General features: G+C 41.9%; 1 protein-coding gene across 1 annotated transcript in view; it reads right to left on the reverse strand.

The window, feature by feature from the left end:
• Positions 1–685: 685 nt before the first annotated feature.
• LOC128738353 (uncharacterized) overlaps positions 686–18,663 on the reverse strand; it is a 60,243-nt gene continuing 42,265 nt past the window's right edge. Inside the window, exons 4-8 of the mRNA XM_053833446.1 lie at positions 5,923–6,048; positions 5,358–5,866; positions 5,097–5,297; positions 4,501–5,037; positions 686–4,451 (exon numbers count right to left, since the gene is read on the reverse strand). Coding sequence (XP_053689421.1) covers positions 794–4,451; positions 4,501–5,037; positions 5,097–5,297; positions 5,358–5,866; positions 5,923–6,048 — 5,031 coding nt within the window. The 3' untranslated portion in view covers positions 686–793. The remainder of the gene's footprint in view (positions 4,452–4,500; positions 5,038–5,096; positions 5,298–5,357; positions 5,867–5,922; positions 6,049–18,663) is intronic.

Genomic DNA, 18,663 nt, shown 5'->3' on the forward strand with positions numbered 1-18,663 from the left:
CAAAACTTTTCTCTGAGTAATTTACATGTTTTCTTTCAATTCTGTTATTTATCTGAATTGAAAAATTAACTGGGTAAATCGTTAGAAATGTAAAACGAAAACGGGAAATTGGACTATTTCTTACCTGCCGCTTCTCCAGATTTTTATTTATGCGTGAAACGTTGAATTTTGGTGTTTACACTCAAGTTCTTTTTTTATACGGTTTGTTTTTTCGATTATTGGGAGCCGGGCAATTCTATGATTACTCCCTTATTACTCAATGCATTTGGGAGGGTCCCGGCATTCGTCACGTATTTTGTACATGGTGTCTAAGTTGCACCATTCTTGATTAATCGAAAAAACCGTGTAAAAAAAGACTTCAGCTTATAAAGCCAATTATAAATAAACTTTAATTTTAATGTATGCAGTGGAGTTGTATCTTTTATTTCTAGAAAGGTTCAGTTGGAAAAAAAAATCAGAAGAGAGCTATGAGCCCTATTTCCAGCTACTTCGTATTCCCACCTGCCCCGGGGTACCTTATCATGTTTTTGCAGATTAAATGAAAGTTTTTCTGGTTATCCAAATGATTTCGTGGTTATAAAAATCAAACATTATGGCGTAGTTCCTTACATTTAATTTCAACGAGTTCATATTTTATCCACATTTGACTTATATTTATCTTACATTACATAAATTGTAAGTGCTTATCGCTAGCTATATATCACAGTTAAAATAATTATGAAATAAATTCAATTATAGCCGTGAATGAAAAACCAGTGAAAATTTTTATTTGTCGGCGTTGTAAATTTGAAATTTAATGCAGCGTCGTGTCTTGGTTCATAGACATTGTGGGTGACAGAGAGAGAGTACTCGCAACTGGGTAACTACCAGCAATGGCCGATATATTTTTGCGGTCAAGTCGCATCAAGATATTTTCACAGCTTTTATTAAGGTGTGAATAATCATTTTCGCACTGTCTGGATTGTTGACGCATTGAGCTGCCTTGAACACTACTGGTTGTATTGTGTGCTGTGGCTGAGTGCGCACCTATGTTTTGAGTGTGAAACGATGGAGAGTTTTCGGCAGACCGTGTAGTACGACCTGATGCAATTGGAGTGGCAGGAATAAGTGATTCGAGACAAGATTTAGGAATTATTGGAGATGATGGTGACTTATCAAACCTAAGAAATTGCACATTCTTTTGCAAGAGGTATCGATCGTGGGACGTACTTTTGAAACAGAACGGTCGCCTGGTGAACTTATCATTCTCATCGGGATTTGCAACCGGTGAAACAACTCTAGGTGTGATCGGAGGTGAAGTACTGTAATACGAATGAAAAGTATAAGTCTTCGGTGATTCTCTGTCTGATGATAAATTATCAGAAGAGTACTCTGTGCTGTTATCTATTTGGTTATGCAATGTGCCCTTTTCGTCACGATCTTTTCCTTTTTTACGCCGTGGTGAATATTCCCTTCGTTTACGTGATCTACTGGGTCTGTTGGTTGATGATGGTCTACAACGATTATTATTCGAGCAATCGTGAACCAATACCAGAGGAGTTTCGACATGGAAACTATCGAACTGTCTTAGAGATTTTTCCAAATTATGGATTGTATCGTTTATTCTATTAGACTGAACTTCCGAGTCGTGATCACACAGTCCATCGATTGCTTTTATTGAGCTCTCAATCGAAGATAAAGTAGCAGATAAATTAGCATTCGATTGCTTGAGATAATCTATCGTTTTGATTGTAGTTATGTAATCATCTCCTAACTTGATTTTCCCGTCTTCGATTCTTTTGATAATTGCGTCAGTCTTGGAACTTTTGACTTCATCAGGCATTTTTATCGTTTTCAATAGCTCAGCTTGAGCGTTTTTTATTATGATAGCTTCGTTTTCATCTCGTGTTGATATATTTTCAAAACGATATGAAAAATCAGAAGACCTGCTCAATGAATCTGGCGATTCTACTTTCAATTGCAGCAACTCATTGATTTCGTGGCGGCTTTTTCTTTTCTCAGCATTACTTTCAGCAGCAGCTTTAAATCTAGCAAGTTGCTCATCGGTTTTTTTAATAATCTCCTCAGTTTTAGATGAACAGGAAACCGACATTACGTCGATAAATGCTAATTCATCGTCAAATTGACGACTAGGAAATATTTTTGTAATAAACGGACTTTCGATTTTAATGCGTGAGATTTGCTCTTCGGATTTTTTAATAACTTCCTCTGTTTTACTGCACGGTTTTCTTTCAGCATGCTCTGTTCCACTTGAAATTATATCTTCTGGTTTAAAATCAATTAAAGAGAGTCGTTTCTCTAGCCGCTCTAAAACTTTCTTGTCATGATTTTTGAATTTGGCCAATTGTTCTTCTCCTTTTTTTATTAATTCGTCTGTTTTAGATGCTGAAGAAGACCTAGTGTCTATTGCAGCGAAGGTCATATTAACTTCAAAATTTTCAGAAGATGGAAGCTCATACAGATTTGTGTCTGCTGTCGCGGATGTGGCCTTTGACTGTATATCCATATCTGGTTTGTGACTAACTGTATCCTTTGGGACTGATGACTCCATCGTTGTGCCCTGCATCATTGTCTCACTTGAAACATTGTTTGAAGGAACAGTTAATGGAGCAACATTATCTTCATTTTCGGTCAATGGAGATTCTTTTTCCCCTTTTGGCGTAACGATTTCTCGAAAATTGTCTTTCCGTACATAATATACATTTTGTTCTGGGGCTTTAAAGCGTGCAAGTTGCTCTTCTGTACGTTTAATCAAAAGATCCGTTTTGGATATGGTTTGGTTGGACATGTTATAACAATCAATACCTTCGTTGTATGTTCCTGCTTCTTCGTCGTTTTCTTGTGAAGCCTGCCCGATTATTGTCTTGTGATTTGTAATAACCTTCGCAACGTTTTCAATTCCTGAATTGATAGTTTGAAAATCAGATAACTGTGGACAAACTAAATTCGATGGTAACCGTGTCTGTTCGTTGGTAACTATTGCACAAGTAGTATTTATTATTCTAGAATTAGTACTATCTAGAGTCTTGTTGGTATGATCAATAATTTTAGATTGTGATGACACATCGGTTGTGCTTAAATCTTGGTATTTTCTCTCGTGCACGTCCACGCTCTGATTGTCACCACAATTAGTTTTTTCTTCCAGGCAGCTATTATCATTTCTGTTAGGTTTTCTTATAATGCGATCTAAAATTAGCGAGTTTTCTTTTATGATTTCTGACATTTTACTGCATTTATACGAGTTCAAATCGGCTGCAACCAAACCTTCTGAAGCGGATCTTTTGGCGATGTCTTCTTGGAGGATTTCATCGTTTTTGACTGGATCATCCATTGAAAAGGACTTTTCTTTCAAGAATTTCACTCTACTGGTAAAAAATCCATTGTCATCGTTTGGACTAGTTTTGGGTGACGGAGTCGTGGCATCTACTATCTGATATCTATGACCCTTATGAGTAACTGGAGACAGTTTAGACGGAATAGTTGAAATATCAGTATTTAATGGCAGAAGTGGTGCATCGCTGTGCAATGCAGTTCCTATTGGTAATTCTAACATAAATGATGCGGATATTGAGGACCTATTTGATGCGTTTGTAAAGCTATAATTATCTAGTTTAGATGTGTTGTCACTGTGATCCATTATGCTTTCAGTCGTGTTAGTTAAAGATTCACTAACTTTCCTTTCCTTAATCACATTTAAATCTAATTTATTTGGACGCTCAGCTGCATTGATTCTTTCAAAAAGCTGATTAGTCACTCCTTCCTCATTTACGTTGAACTCCATGTTGCTTCTAAGAACATCGCTAGAAGTTTCATTTGCTGCGTTGTTCTCCAAAGGTATATTGTTCAGATAGTCAGAATATTCCTTAATTGAAGATGGGGTCCTTAGTGGACTTATCGTAGACGTACTCACATAATGACATATGTCAGGTATTGGAGACAATTGGCTCGTACTTGTAATCGCAATTGAGAGTGATTTGTCTTTCGAAGGGCTAGGTAATACCAAATCGGGGTATCTATGCTTCACAATGTTGTTAGAACCATTGATTTCTTGTCTTTGATTGTTTGGACCGTGTTTGACATTATCCGAATTATTTTGTGACTCGGAAAAACTTTCTTCTGCAATATCCGATAGAGTTAGTCCAGCACTTGGAATATTAGGAAGATTTGAGCTGTCGTAGATCAACGCATCATCAGCGACCACAACCATTTGTTCTTCGTCAGGCACTTCTTGGATGCTATCTGGCGTTAGACGTCGTTTCATTGGAGAAGCTTCAAGAGAAGAAGCACTGAATAATTGGTTATCGTCATCGCACAGTGAAGTACTGGTACTCGAATCAACATCAGATTCTTCACTGTAGGAAGAGGATTCGCTAGGCCGTTTGACTCCAGTTTCAGATAAGTTACTAATAGCTGAAGACGCACTTAATGATTTGATCAACCTTGATGGTTCCCTAAAAACATAAACATTAAAAAAGGCATTTTAGGAAGAAAGTGACATACTGTTTTGCCAAATCAGAATCATCTTTTATCGCTGTTTTTTTATTATCCTTTGGCATATCTTTCCAATTAATGCTACCGCGTCGCTGTCTCTCATCCATGTCCTTCCAATGCAAAGTTTCGGTTATTTTAGGAGTACTCAATTTGGGTTGCTTACTTGTTTTGGGAATACGTGCGGGAGGTACAGCACCTTGAGGTGGACCCAACCGTTTCCCCTTACTACTTAGTATAGCATTTTTACCAAGCAAAAGCTGTTGTATCTGCTGTGAGCTGCTACCTTGAGGGCTGGTAGTAGGTTGTCTTGCTACCGCAGCAGTCAAGATAATATGAGCTTGTCTTTGGCGCTCTCGCAATTTGACATACTGTTTCTTTAATAGAGATATATCAAGATTGATTTTCTCTTTTCCTTCAGCAGAGTTGCGTATATTGGTTGTGAAACCCAAAGAAGCCCTTCTACCGGAACGAAGACCCCATGCAGTTGCAGTCACTGTTAGACGGGATTCTTCGTCTGATTCACATTCATCGTCAGAGTAAAATATCCTGAAAGAAGAATCTGTTTAAACAATTATTTTTCATTATTATATACCATGTAAACATGCCTAAGATTAGAAGATTCATTCAATTGGGTTATACAAGTCAAATGTTTTTCACGCAGATGCTCTAAATCCGTTATTGGCCCGATATCAACAATTCTTTGGATGAGTCCATTACAGTTGATAAGATTTCCGTTAACAAGTTCAGATGAAAGTGCGCCCATTTTACAATAGAAGTCATCAGCAGTTTTTGTTTGTAAAATGCGACTGCAATAAATATAATTACGAATGATTTTGAACATGTGTATCACAAAACTTTTTGTTTACCTCTCCAATAAGCCCCAAATTGCTAAAGCAGCTCGCAGTAAAACGTCACTACCCTCGATTAAAATCAAATCCCATATGCGCAGTACTGAAGGAATGGGTAAGCAGGTACAAAATAATGTTAAGAACCATTGCATCGTAAATACGTTGGTTAAAGGTGGTTCAAAAGCACATTCAGGTCCTTGTAACTTTTGTAAATGACGGGCCAATTTAGGTAGCTTTGTTCCTAATAGGTCACGAAACACTGCCATATCCGCTTGAAGCCCGCCGAGAGAACCGCAAAAGTAACCAGTCGGAAGTAGTCCTTCTATTAGAAAAATCATTACTTTCATGGAATCCACTTCGTTTCTATCCATAACCTGAAGAATCAATGCACCAAGCATATTGAATCCTTGGCAATAACCGACTTCTGGATTAAATCTCGAGTATCCTAGTAACACTCGCTTTAGTTTAGCCTGATTCAGCACACCGGATGGACCGGTACATAAACTAGACCCTGTTCGATGGAGATCCTATGAAAAAAGTGTAGATATTAGTTAGGTTTACTTCCTAAAAAACTATTTCATACCTTCACTATTTGAATACCTAGTTCTTCATCATCTTCACATGACTGCTCACTCAGATATTTTTTACTCTCTTCTTCCCAGTCAATTCCTTTCGCTTGTAGATAACGATCCGAGAGGGCCAGCCAAAGCTAAATAGAAAAAGATAAAAGATTTAGGATTATACTTTTTAAATAAGCCGTTATATATAACTATTTCACAGTGTAATCTTCCAGAAAATTAAAAGAAGTGTGTCTCTTCAATTTGAATGAAGCTTTCATGTTTTCGTTGTAGGGGGTTATTTACAAAGCTGAAAAGAATTTGTTTTAGAAAATCAAATCAACTGTAATTAATTGATCTATGCAAGAAACATGGACTCGGTTCCGTAGAAGGGTAACAACTTACAAGAAACCGGTGGGAAAAAGGTAATATTCTCGCGCAACATGTGAAAAGGGCCTATGTGATAAATTCTCTTCGTGTCGTCTCTCTAACGTTACTTCAAATTTTAAACCATTTGAATTTGCACGTCGCACAGAGGAGTAACTAGGGCAAAAAGCTGGCCAAAATGAGAAAAACAATTTTTTCGGTCTTCTAATATAATATTTATTTTTTTGTATGCTTAAAGAGATGCTGCACAAAGTACTCTTAGTCAAAACACGTAGAAACATACCTGTAAGTCTTGGCAGGTGTACAAACATTGACAATATTTGAAACATTTTTTTTGACAATCATCAAGCAGCATCTTAAGTAAGTAAGTAAGTAAGTAAGCATCCTAAAAGAAATGATCATTTGGTCAGATCTGAGATCAAATATTGCTAATTTTTCTTCACAGAATTACCGTGAAAGCACCTAATTCCGATCACCTAAGGCATGACTCATCTTTGAGTCCCCACTGAAGAATATAGCTTTGATATTTGTTTACACGGTATGTATCTTTAGCAAGTATTTTCAATTATGTTTCATGGAAAAATACTAAAAAGTCTAAATTATTTACCGAAAGTTAAAAAAATGCATCAAAAAATGATGTATCAGTGCACCCAATTCCGATCATCAATTATACGGGGTGATTCTAATTCCGGTCACAGGTGTATCTAATTCCGATCACGTCTTGATGAGCTGTTAAAGTATAAAACTATTGTCAACTCGTACTAAATGGATGTGAAATGTATTGCATTTATGTAGTTTGACGACAATCCCCCTACCAGTCATCTTCTGCTTGCGTTAATGATCATTATTATCATTAACTTAATATTCATAAAATTTGTGTACTCAAAAGCTCGACAAGCGGATTATGAAACTTTCCTTTTCTTTTATCTTTGTTAAACTGTTACAATAACAATAAAATTGGGCCACATTCGATGTTTTCATAAAGCTTTGGTCATAAATAATAGTAAAAATCCAATCAGAAAGGTTGTGTTCCAGACATGACCGCGTAGTTGGCGTACAACTACATGAGGCTGGTTTTCGCGAAGAAACCTCGAATATTAAAGAAACCTTTTACACCATATTGGTATATGTATAGCGTAAAATAGCGTAAAGTGAGAAAAAACAAGCAATATAATAATAATATAATCTTGCTGTATCGTATTTCTGGTAGGTGAGCTATTTTATGATATCAAAAACGAATATTTTTACCAGTGTCAAAATTGGAGTATTTCAGTATAGAAATCTGCCTCACGCATCCAGTTATTAACATAGTTCTAGGAGAAAACTTAAGTCCTCACAATAACATGTTATTGTTGTATTAAAAGAACACGTATTAATAAGATAGTTCATAACTGCGCTGTCGCTGTCGCCTGTTTGCAGCGTTAGAAAAGCAAAACGTCTGAGCCTCTCAGTTGGCCTCGAGGTACGGCACTGGTCTAATAACCCGATCAAATGAATGTGTCAAATTTATAACAGGATGAGTTCTAATTAATAAGTATTTTATAACATGTTCATCACATGTTCGAATCTCGACTGAAAGAGTCAAAGTCTTTGTAGCACTACAATTGTCCCGTACTCTTACAGGCTGCGAAGTCTGTCGTTTAAAAACAGAAGGTCAAAATTCCAAATCGGAATGTAGCACCTGGGCTATATACTGCGTTCTGTAGTAAGCAAAAAACACGCAAGTTTATTTGGCTTCTTTGTCTTGAATCAGCAGTAGCCACAAACTTAGTGTGTGTAATGGTCGTCCGTGCCTGGGAATCAAGACTATCATACGCAAAATGTATGGAAATTTTTTAGCTAGAAAGCTTTCGTTAATTTTCACTATTTAACGATTGGCAAACAATCTTTTCAAGAAAGCCATATAATTGCTGCATCGTTTATGATCAAAATCCGTTTTAATTTGGAAGAGCTATTAGCGTTCAAAATCTTTCATTCTTTCGTGACTGTGGCTTGACTCCAAATTTTGGTTGACACACTGCCGTAAGACGTAGTTCTACGTCAAAAAATTTCGATACTCCTACCATGTTATCATGTTGCAATTAATCCTAAAATCCAAATAGCAACTTTGTTAGCTTGCATTTTGCCAGTTTATAACTTTGATATAGTGATCGGAATTAGAAGCAGAAAAAAAATTGTGTTCATAATTCCGATCAATCACTTTAATGCAATAAATTCCGCAAATTTAGTATTTTTTCAGCCAAATTTGATATAGAACGGTTATATATGCTTGTATCTATTTATTATCATAGAATACCGGAGAAGGTAATATGTTTTCACGCTGCTATGATCTTAGCAAATTTGATCGTGCGCTTAGCACTTCGACTAAGAAAATATATTTTGATGGCGTATTTCGCTACTGCCTGTCGAATTTAATTTATTTTGAAGTGCATGATGCCCTAAAGGCAGTTATTTTTCAACAACTGACACATAAACACATAGCACAATAACTAAGCATGCTCATTTACTGCAGATTTTGGCTCAATGTTCTAAAAATTGACCATTTAGGTTGAGTGATCGGAATTAGGAGCTGATCGCAATTATGTGCGGTCACGGTAGGGTTTTGTTTTGTTTTCAATAAGTTATGAGACTTTGACCAGCTAGTTTACAAAATACAGTAAATTTTTTAAACAGCCAAAAAAAATGGTGTTCATCAAGCAGTGTGGGTGAAACCGGCACCCCATGGGGGTAAGACCGGCACCTAATTTTGTGAATCAATTTACTCGACAACTACTGAACTGATTTGTAAGCGGCCACTACCAAATGAAAAGTGATAATGTTCAATACGTTGTTACTGAATTTGGTTGAATTCGGTCAACGAGCTTCGAAGACATGGGCAAAACACGGAATACGAAACCATGAATACAAATATGAGAATGGAAGCAATCTAAACCCATCGTGTGGCACCGTGAATCACACCAGAATTTAATGACAAGCACAATGAAAGTCAAGTCATGGACCTAGAAATTTAATGATCAGATCCCGAGTACCGTAAACCTCCGGGAAAGCGGCTAGTTTTCTGATTTGTTATTCAGACGATAACCAAAAATACGCTATACGTACGGCAGCCATAATGAGGGTTTACCACAACATTAGATAATATCTTTTTTATTTATAAATGACTTTAAATAAGTTCAAGATGATTCAGGGCGAAATAAACGCAGAATGAGCGTTGCTGGCGACCTGCAAGTAGTCTGTCTTACCCAGTTCGATGGGTGCCGGTCTTACCCCCACAGCACATGTTTTTTTTTCAGAAGGCGGTTTTCATACATTTTCTATTCTAATTTATTTCTACTGAAATCATACTGATGTCAAAAAACGCTAGTAAGAATATGTAGAATCATGAAACTTACTTTGAAACTTCTTCTTAGAATTGAAGCTTAAAAACTACTCGCGAAAAGTTACATCGAGCTACGCTTCGGTGGCACTTGCGTTTGTTGTGTTTATTATTTTGATATTCGACGATTCATGATAAGCTCGAACTGTTTTAAAATATCTTAAATAATGACCATCTTAAATAAAACACCTAATATGTTCAGTGTTAAATAACACAATTAATTAAAGCTGTCTAGTAAAACTCTAGGGGCGCCGGTCTTACCCCCAGTGCCGGTCTTACCTGCATTACCCCTAAGTCTTGGCAGGTGTACAAACATTGACAATATTTGAAACATTTTTTTTGAAAATCATCAAGCATCAGGAAACGGATTCCACCAGAAGTAAACAAAAAGATTTACAAAGCATATTTATCAAAACATAGGTTCATCATAAGTAATTCTAACTGGGTTGTAGGAAGAAAATTTAAACTTTTGAAAATACGACTTGTTTTGAATAGTTTTGGCAACAAACAATCATTTCTTTTGCAATTTTATGCTTTTTCAATGGTAAAAAAGTTATCAAATCTTGTAGAATCTGGTCATATATTCTATGGATGAATAAATCTTTGTGGTATTCTGAACAAATCGGTACATAAAGCTCATCCGGAAACGTCCGGACTGACATTTGCGGCCCTTTTGAAAATGTATGTTTCACATTGTTTTCAAGAAAATATCGACAATTCGTATCTAGTTGCGTAGTATCTTTTGTGCACCTTGAAAACAATGGGCACACCAGCGACACTACATGTCTAGGGATTATGAGGTCTGTTCCCCAGACTACTTGAATCAACATTCCCGTTCAACAAAATTCGCTGACAAAAGTAGTAGGAAAGATGTTAGCTGGGTGACGGTAAAGTATGTTATAGTATGTGTGGCGTGATTCATATTCGATAAATTGCAGTAAAGAGGCCATATATCACAGATGAGACACCTGCGTTCGTTTCGCAGATTAGGATGTAAAATTTACTTAACCGTTAGATAAAGAACTCACAAGTGTCGTTTATTGTTGAAAAAAAAAAATTAGTGTACATTTGAAAACGGTACGTAATCGGCTGTTCGACGAAGCTTTCGCTTGACGTCGAAACAGGAGCGTTGTACGGCCGTCATGTCAACTTTGCGAATGCATCTCTTGATTCTACCAATCAACTGTTTGCAATTCGTGGCTCTCCAGTTATTTTTGTACACCAAGGAACTCAAAATCCCGAAGAAATCTTCGATTGGGCGCACTGAAACAGATTTTACAGGTCGTGGTTTTTGGGTAAAAATGGGATCGAATGGGTATTCAGGAACGATCGTGTTTTTTTTGGCGTAATGCGATGATGCTCTATCAGGCTAAAACACGTATTGTCCATCTGCATGATGTTTTTGTAGAAAAAGGATGAAAATTTTGTTCAAACATTCATCTGGTGCATCTTAATTGATAGCCAAACAAGAGGGCTTGTTGTTGAAGAAACGAGAAAGAGAACGATGATGTCCTTCTGCGTCCATAATTTTTGGTGGTCTGCCACTACATTGCTTGCGAATAGTTGTTGGGCATCTTAAGATATGGTAAACAGTCGAAGCCGCAACATATCCGGTTTTTAAATGTTGTACCGTAAACTTTTTCCCGAGATTTCTGTGGAAATTCGTAGAAGTGTACAACGCGCTCGCGGAATGCTTCTTGTTTTGACGCCGGTTTTAGGCGGGTTTTTGCGAAGAAACCTTGACTTGTCTTTCGCACCATACGCACCACCGTGACGTAAAACAGCGTTAAGTAAGGCCATTACAAATATTTTAAAAAGTTTTTGTCTCTCCGGTGTTGGGCCACTGGAGGGGGGGGGGGGCGAAAAAAACAAAGAGAATTTTTTAATCGAGCAAAAAAACCCGAATTAATTCACCTAGCGGCGTGACCTAGCCTTTCTAGTTCTACTGCCACAATAATCAATATTTAATTTCTCAGGATCATTAATAATTAACTTGACTATATTTTTAAATATCCGTTCTGTATTCCTCAAAATCCTTATTTGCCAGTAAAATTCACAACGTATTGCGTAGAATAATTATATTTTCTTTCCTTCGGTGCGTAAATACTTATAAGCGTCATTTATGTTACTTATTCAGTTTTATGATATTTACGTGATTTATAGAAACATAATGTAAACACAAAAGATAATTTTAACAGACTTATATCGAATACAGACTTATACAGAATATATATAGAAAATTAGAAATTAACCCTCTAACGGGTCTATAGACGGCCTTAACTTTCGGGCATCAGAGCCACATACGAAACTTGTTTTGAATTGACAATATGAAATATGTGTTCATAGCAGATTTTTTGATATTTTGTTATCAAAATTAGCACACGTTATAGCGGTTTAATATACGGTGCTTATGTGTTAAAGTTTGAATAACTTTTGAATGAACCGTCCGATTTTAAATAACTCGGTTTCGTTTGATAGATCTCAGCAGTAATTTTCAAATAATAATAAAATATGTGATGTTTTTCATTAAAATAATGCTTCTATGTTACATAAATATGTTTTGAATACTATTTTTTCAAATTTTTTTATGTTTGCAAGGCTCCTCTTTCATATGCAATCAATTTTGTTCAAATCGGTTAAGAGACCTATGAGATAATGAAGTCCCATATTTTTCGTATTTTTATACATAACTTTTGAACCAAAAGTCCGATTAGTCAATAGCGACCTATGGGACACCTAGACCTTTCATTTGACATTAAAAATCGGTCCAGCCATCCCGAGAAAAATGAGTGAGATTGAAAGCGTCTCATATACACACACATACACATACACATACACACACACACACACACACACACACACACACACACACACACACACACACACACACACACACGCACACGCACACATATACACACATACACACACACATACACACACACACACACACACACACACACACACAAACACACACACACACAAACACACACACACACACACACACACACACACACACACACACACACACACACACACACACACACACACACACACACACACACACACACACACACACACACACACACACACACACACACAAACACACACACACACCCAAACACACACACACACCCAAACACACACACACACCCAAACACACACACACACCCAAACACACACACACACCCAAACACACACACACACACACCCGGATGGTAAATGGTTGAATAATGCGCTCCAGAACTATCACGAAGTTCCACAGCCTCTTATTTAGCAACTCCTATCTCTACCTCCTCGTGGTACCATCCGGGATACGCTCCTTAGTGGAAATCGGACAACCGGTGGAAACTAGGGTCGTATGCGGACAGAGAAGGGGGCACTCATGCGAAGGCTGAGTGTAAACTCTCCGCCTGCAAATGACGGATCTCGGTAGAAGCATGTTCGATGAACCTGAAAATACCGAGAACCTGAGCAGAGGGTCCAAAGCCCCCAAAGGAGGATGGTTTTAATAGCTATTATCCATGGCTAAAAGTAAAAACATGAATGGATAAACCCCTAATCCAAGGTGTCATGCGACCCGTGCCGAGGGTGGGGTGGTGGGGGGGGTTCTATAAATACTCAGCCTCTAACGGAGCCTGTGGAGTACCAGAGCGCCCTCCACAGTAATCAGCCCTTACCGCATCATGAGGGGCTCTGATGTGGCGGACTTTTCTTTCCCCTCAACTCGTGGGATTCTTATGGAAGACAAAATCAAAAATATAACAAGTGTGGATACGGTGGAAAACCCGTTCGCTAGAGGAGGCATCCAGCGTTCTCCACCAAGGGTGGAGAAGGATGCAACTAGGAGCGCTAGTGTGGGTGGCAAAGGCAGCGGTATGCCTACCACGCCGGACACAGCGATGAACGGCCCAGCGCTTATCAGGGCGATGGAGAAAAATAGAGATGCTGTACCTAAAGTGGTAGCAGCGTCACAGCAGCTCGAGGTAATAATCGAGTTCACGTCAGGTCGCGGAAATTTCTCCAAGGACCTGAAGCAGAGCTTGCTCATGCTTCGGAGAACCTTGAATGCAGCGACCAAAACGCACAACGACCTCGTGGCGCGTGCAGGAGAGGCTAAGAAGGTGACCGTGAAGGCGTCGAAGGCAGTACAAACGGACGCTTGCCCGTTGACGGAGTGTCGTAACGCGGCCCAGGAGGCTACGGAAGGCGCTACCAGCAGCGGTAAGGCATCCGCTAAGCGCCCGAGACAGTCCCCGGGGGATAGCACCCCTGGCGGACCGAAAAAACGCCTGATCGGTAAAAGCCCTCAGGCTAGCGGGTTGGCAGAGCTAACCGATGAACCAGCGGGAAGCTCCAAGACAGGTGGCCCGTGGACCGAGGTTAGGGCCAAGAGAAAAGGCGGAGGAGGCTCCAGTAAAAAAACTGCTCCACCTAAACCGGCAAGAAAGCGAGCGAAGAAGGGCGACGCTCTTATCCTGAAAACCAACGGGTCGAAATACTCGGAGGTTCTGAAGGCCATGAGAGGAGACGCCCTACTCAAGGATCTGGGCGCGGACGTACGGAGCATCCGCCGCTCACGCACGGGCGATATGATCCTCGAGTTAAAGAAGGACGCCACAAAGAAGAGTTCCGCATACAAGCCAATAGCGGAAGGAGTGCTCGGGGACGGAGTGAAGGTACGTGCTCTCACACCAGAAGTGACTCTCCAGCTTAAGAACCTGGACGAGATCACCGAAGTGCGTGAGGTCGTACAAGCTCTCAAAGAGCAAAGTGGAGTGGTGGTGGCAACCGAGGCGGTTCGCCTACGCAAGGGTCCGGCCGGGACCCAGGTAGCCACCATACGACTTCCGCTGATTGACGGAAACAAAGCCCTGAAAGCTGCTAGGCTAAAAGTGGGGTGGTCGGTATGCCCACTGAGCGTGTCCAAGCAGTCGGAAGCTTGCTTCCGGTGTTTCGAGCACGGACATAAAGCCTGGAACTGCAAGGGGCCAGATAGGAGCCAGTTGTGCAGGAGATGTGGCAGTGCTGGCCATAAAGCAAAGGAGCCTCCTAAGTGCCTGATCTGCTCCGGTAAACGGGACGCAAAGCACGTAACGGGAGGTCCAAGGTGCCCGGCCGGTGCGCCGGCGACTAAGCCACGTTCATAGTGCAAGTGACACAACTCAACCTGAACCACTGCAGCACAGCTCAGCAGCTGTTACACCAAGCAGTTTCTGAGTCAGCAATGGACATTGCCATAGTCTCGGATCCATATCGCGTCCCTGCCGGAAACGGCAACTGGGTCTCGGATAGGTCTGCGACGGCGGCTATATGGACAACAAGCAGGTTCCCGGTTCAGGAGGTTGTGTCAACTGCAGACGAGGGATTTGCGGTTGCCAAAGTGGGTGGAGTGTTCTACTGCAGTTGTTATGCTCCGCCGAGTTGGTCGATCGAGCAGTTTACGCGGATGGTAGACCGAGTATCAGTTGTGCTGACTGGTTTAAGGCCGGTGGTTGTGGCGGGCGACTTTAACGCTTGGGCGGTAGAGTGGGGAAGTCGTCGCACGAACCATAGGGGTCGGATTCTGCTTGAAGCTCTGGCAAAGCTTAACGTAGATCTGGCCAACGTCGGCAACACAAGTACCTTCAGTAGGAACGGTGCGGAGTCTATCATCGACGTGACTTTCGGCAGTCCTGGTCTGATAGGAGACTGGCGGGTAGATAATGGCTATACTCACAGTGACCACCAGGCGGTCCGCTATGGTGTCGGTCAGATAACGAGGCGGCAGGCGGCGAGTAGGGCCAACACTCCAACCACCCGTGGATGGAAGACATCATACTTCGATCCCGAAGTATTTGTGGAAGCGATCCGGAGAGAGTGCGGTGATCGCGGTATGCCCGATCCGAACGCTGATCATTTGGTTGAGGTACTGTCGCGAGCATGTGACGCTACCATGCCTAGGAAAGGTCATCCTAGGTATGGCAGGTCACCGGCTTACTGGTGGACAGATGAAATTGCGGAACTCCGCGGAGCGTGCTTTCGTGCGAGGAGAATTATGCAAAGAGCTCGTTCGGATGAAAGCAGGGCTGAATGTCGAGTAGCACTCGTTGCTGCACGCGCAGCGCTTAAGAGCGGGATAAAAGCTAGTAAACGAGACTGCTTTGAAAGGTTATGTGCTAGTGCCAATGCGAACCCGTGGGGTGATGCCTACAGAGTCGTAATGGCAAAGAGCAAGGGTGTGATGGCGCCCGCTGAGCAATCGCCAGAGATGCTGGAGCGGATCATCGAGGGCCTCTTTCCGCGCCACGAGCCAAGGCCCTGGCCCCAGGCCGCTGAGTCGTCCCACGGCCGACGTTCCAGTATCTCAGACCATAGCGTAGGATGGTCGGCCTCCCAGCCGAACATCCAAAGTAACGTGGGCGACGGCGGTTTGGAGGTCGGGGAGGAAGTGATGGTTACGAACGAGGAACTCATTGATATCGCTAAATCCCTAAAGGTGAGCAAGGCACCGGGGCCAGACGGTATCCCGAATATGGCCATTAAAGCGGCTATTTTAGAGGCTCCCGAATTATTCGGGGCAGTAGTGAATAGATGCCTGGAAGCTGGCCACTTCCCGGACAGATGGAAGCGACAGAACCTGGTCCTATTGCCGAAGCCGGGAAAACCTCCGGGTGTCCCCTCGTCATATAGGCCGATCTGTCTACTCGATACTGCCGGCAAGGTGCTGGAGAGGGTTATCCTTAACAGACTCGCACAGTACACGGAGGGTACAAACGGTCTGTCAAGGAACCAATTCGGCTTCCGAAAAGGCAAATCTACGGTGGATGCCATCTTGTCTGTCACTAAGACAGCCGAGGTGGCAATCCAGCCCAAGAGGACAGGTATTCGTTATTGCGCAGTTGTCACGCTCGACGTGAGAAATGCGTTTAATAGCGCTAGCTGGGACTCCATAGCCAGCTCGCTTCGGAACGTCCAAGTGCCGGTGTCGCTGTACAGAATTCTGGAAAATTATTTCCAGAATCGTGTGCTATGCTACAACACGGAGGATGGTCAGAAATGCGTTCCAATCACCTCAGGGGTTCCGCAAGGTTCCATACTGGGCCCGGTGTTGTGGAACGTCATGTATGACGAGGTGTTGAAGCTAAAGTTTCCGGTAGGGGTGGCGATTGTCGGCTTTGCGGACGATATCACCTTGGAAGTCTACGGTGAATCTATCAGAGAGGTTGAGTTGACGGCTGCTCACTCTATAAGCATTGTTGAAGATTGGATGCGATCCAGGAAACTGGACCTAGCGCATCAAAAAACTGAGGTTATCGTGGTTAACAACCGCAAGTCGGTGCAGCAAGCAAATATCAGTGTCGGGGACTGCACTATTTCGTCAACGCGGTTCTTAAAACTCCTTGGAGTCATGGTCGACGACAAGCTCAAGTTCGGGAGCCACGTCGACTATGCCTGCAAGAAGGCTTCCACAGCTATTTCGGCATTGTCTCGTATGATGTCTAATAGCTCTGCGGTATATGGCAGCAAGCGAAGGCTTTTAGCCAACGTGGTCCAGTCCATACTCAGGTATGGCGGGCCGGTGTGGTCATCGGCGTTAGGTACCAAAAGCTATCTAGCCAAGCTGGAAAGCACCTATCGTCTCATGTGCTTAAGAGTGGCGAGTGCGTACCGCACAGTTTCACATGACGCAATCTGCGTCTTAGCGGGTATGATGCCTATTGGTATCATCATCAGCGAGGACGTAGAGTGCTTCAACCAACGTGGAACTAGAGGCATACGGAGTACCACAAGATCGGCCTCGATGATCACATGGCAGCGGGCATGGTCTGATTCCACAAAAGGCCGGTGGACACATAGACTTATCCCGGAACTATCCGGATGGGTCAACAGGCGTCATGGCGAAGTCAACTTCCACCTGACACAGATTCTGTCAGGGCATGGTTGTTTTAGACAGTATCTGCACAAATTTGGGCATGCGGAGTCCCCCGAGTGTCCTGAATGCGCGGACGTTGAGGAAACTGCAGAACATGCTTTCTTCATATGCCCTCGTTTCGAGGGCGTGAGAAGCAACATGATGGCAGTTAGCGGACAGGACACTACTCCGGATAACTTAGTCCAAAGGATGTGTTCTAGCTCGGACGTCTGGGGTGCGGTCAATGCGGCTGCTACCCAGATCGTACTTAAGCTACAAAATCGTTGGAAAGCCGATCAACGGCGAATAAACAGCCTAACTACCATAGTCCAGTAGTTATCTAAGAGCGTGCGTTAAGCACAATAGCCCCTCCCTGAAGTAATACCGATAAGGTGGTTCCAGGGGGGATTGAGGCTGGAGACTCGAGTAGGGTTTTAGTGGGTCTGGATCTCCACGATCTTCACGGGATACCAAACCCCACTCCCTGAGCTGTCTTTTCAGGTGTCTGATAGCAGATTTCCCTACTCGTTAAAAAAAAAAAAAAAAAAAAAAAACACACACACACACACACACACACACCCAAACACACACACACACACACACACACCCAAACACACACACACACACACACACACACACACACACACACACACACACACACACCCAAACACACACACACACACACACACACACACACACACACACACCCAAACACACACACACACACACACACACACACACACACACACACACACACACACCCAAACACACACACACACACACACACACACACACACACACACACACACACACACACCCAAACACACACACACACACCCAAACACACACACACACCCACCCAAACACACACACACACACACCCAAACACACACACACACACACCCAAACACACACCCACACACGCCCAAACACACACACACACACCCAAACACACACACACACACCCAAACACACACACACTCCCAAACACACACACACACACACACACACACACACACACACACACACACACACACACACACACACACACACACACACACACACACACACACACACACACACACACAGAAAATGCTCAGTTTTCGAATCTGA

Source organism: Sabethes cyaneus, chromosome 1 (genome assembly GCF_943734655.1).
Source record: "Sabethes cyaneus chromosome 1, idSabCyanKW18_F2, whole genome shotgun sequence".
Lineage (NCBI taxonomy): Eukaryota > Metazoa > Arthropoda > Insecta > Diptera > Culicidae > Sabethes > Sabethes cyaneus.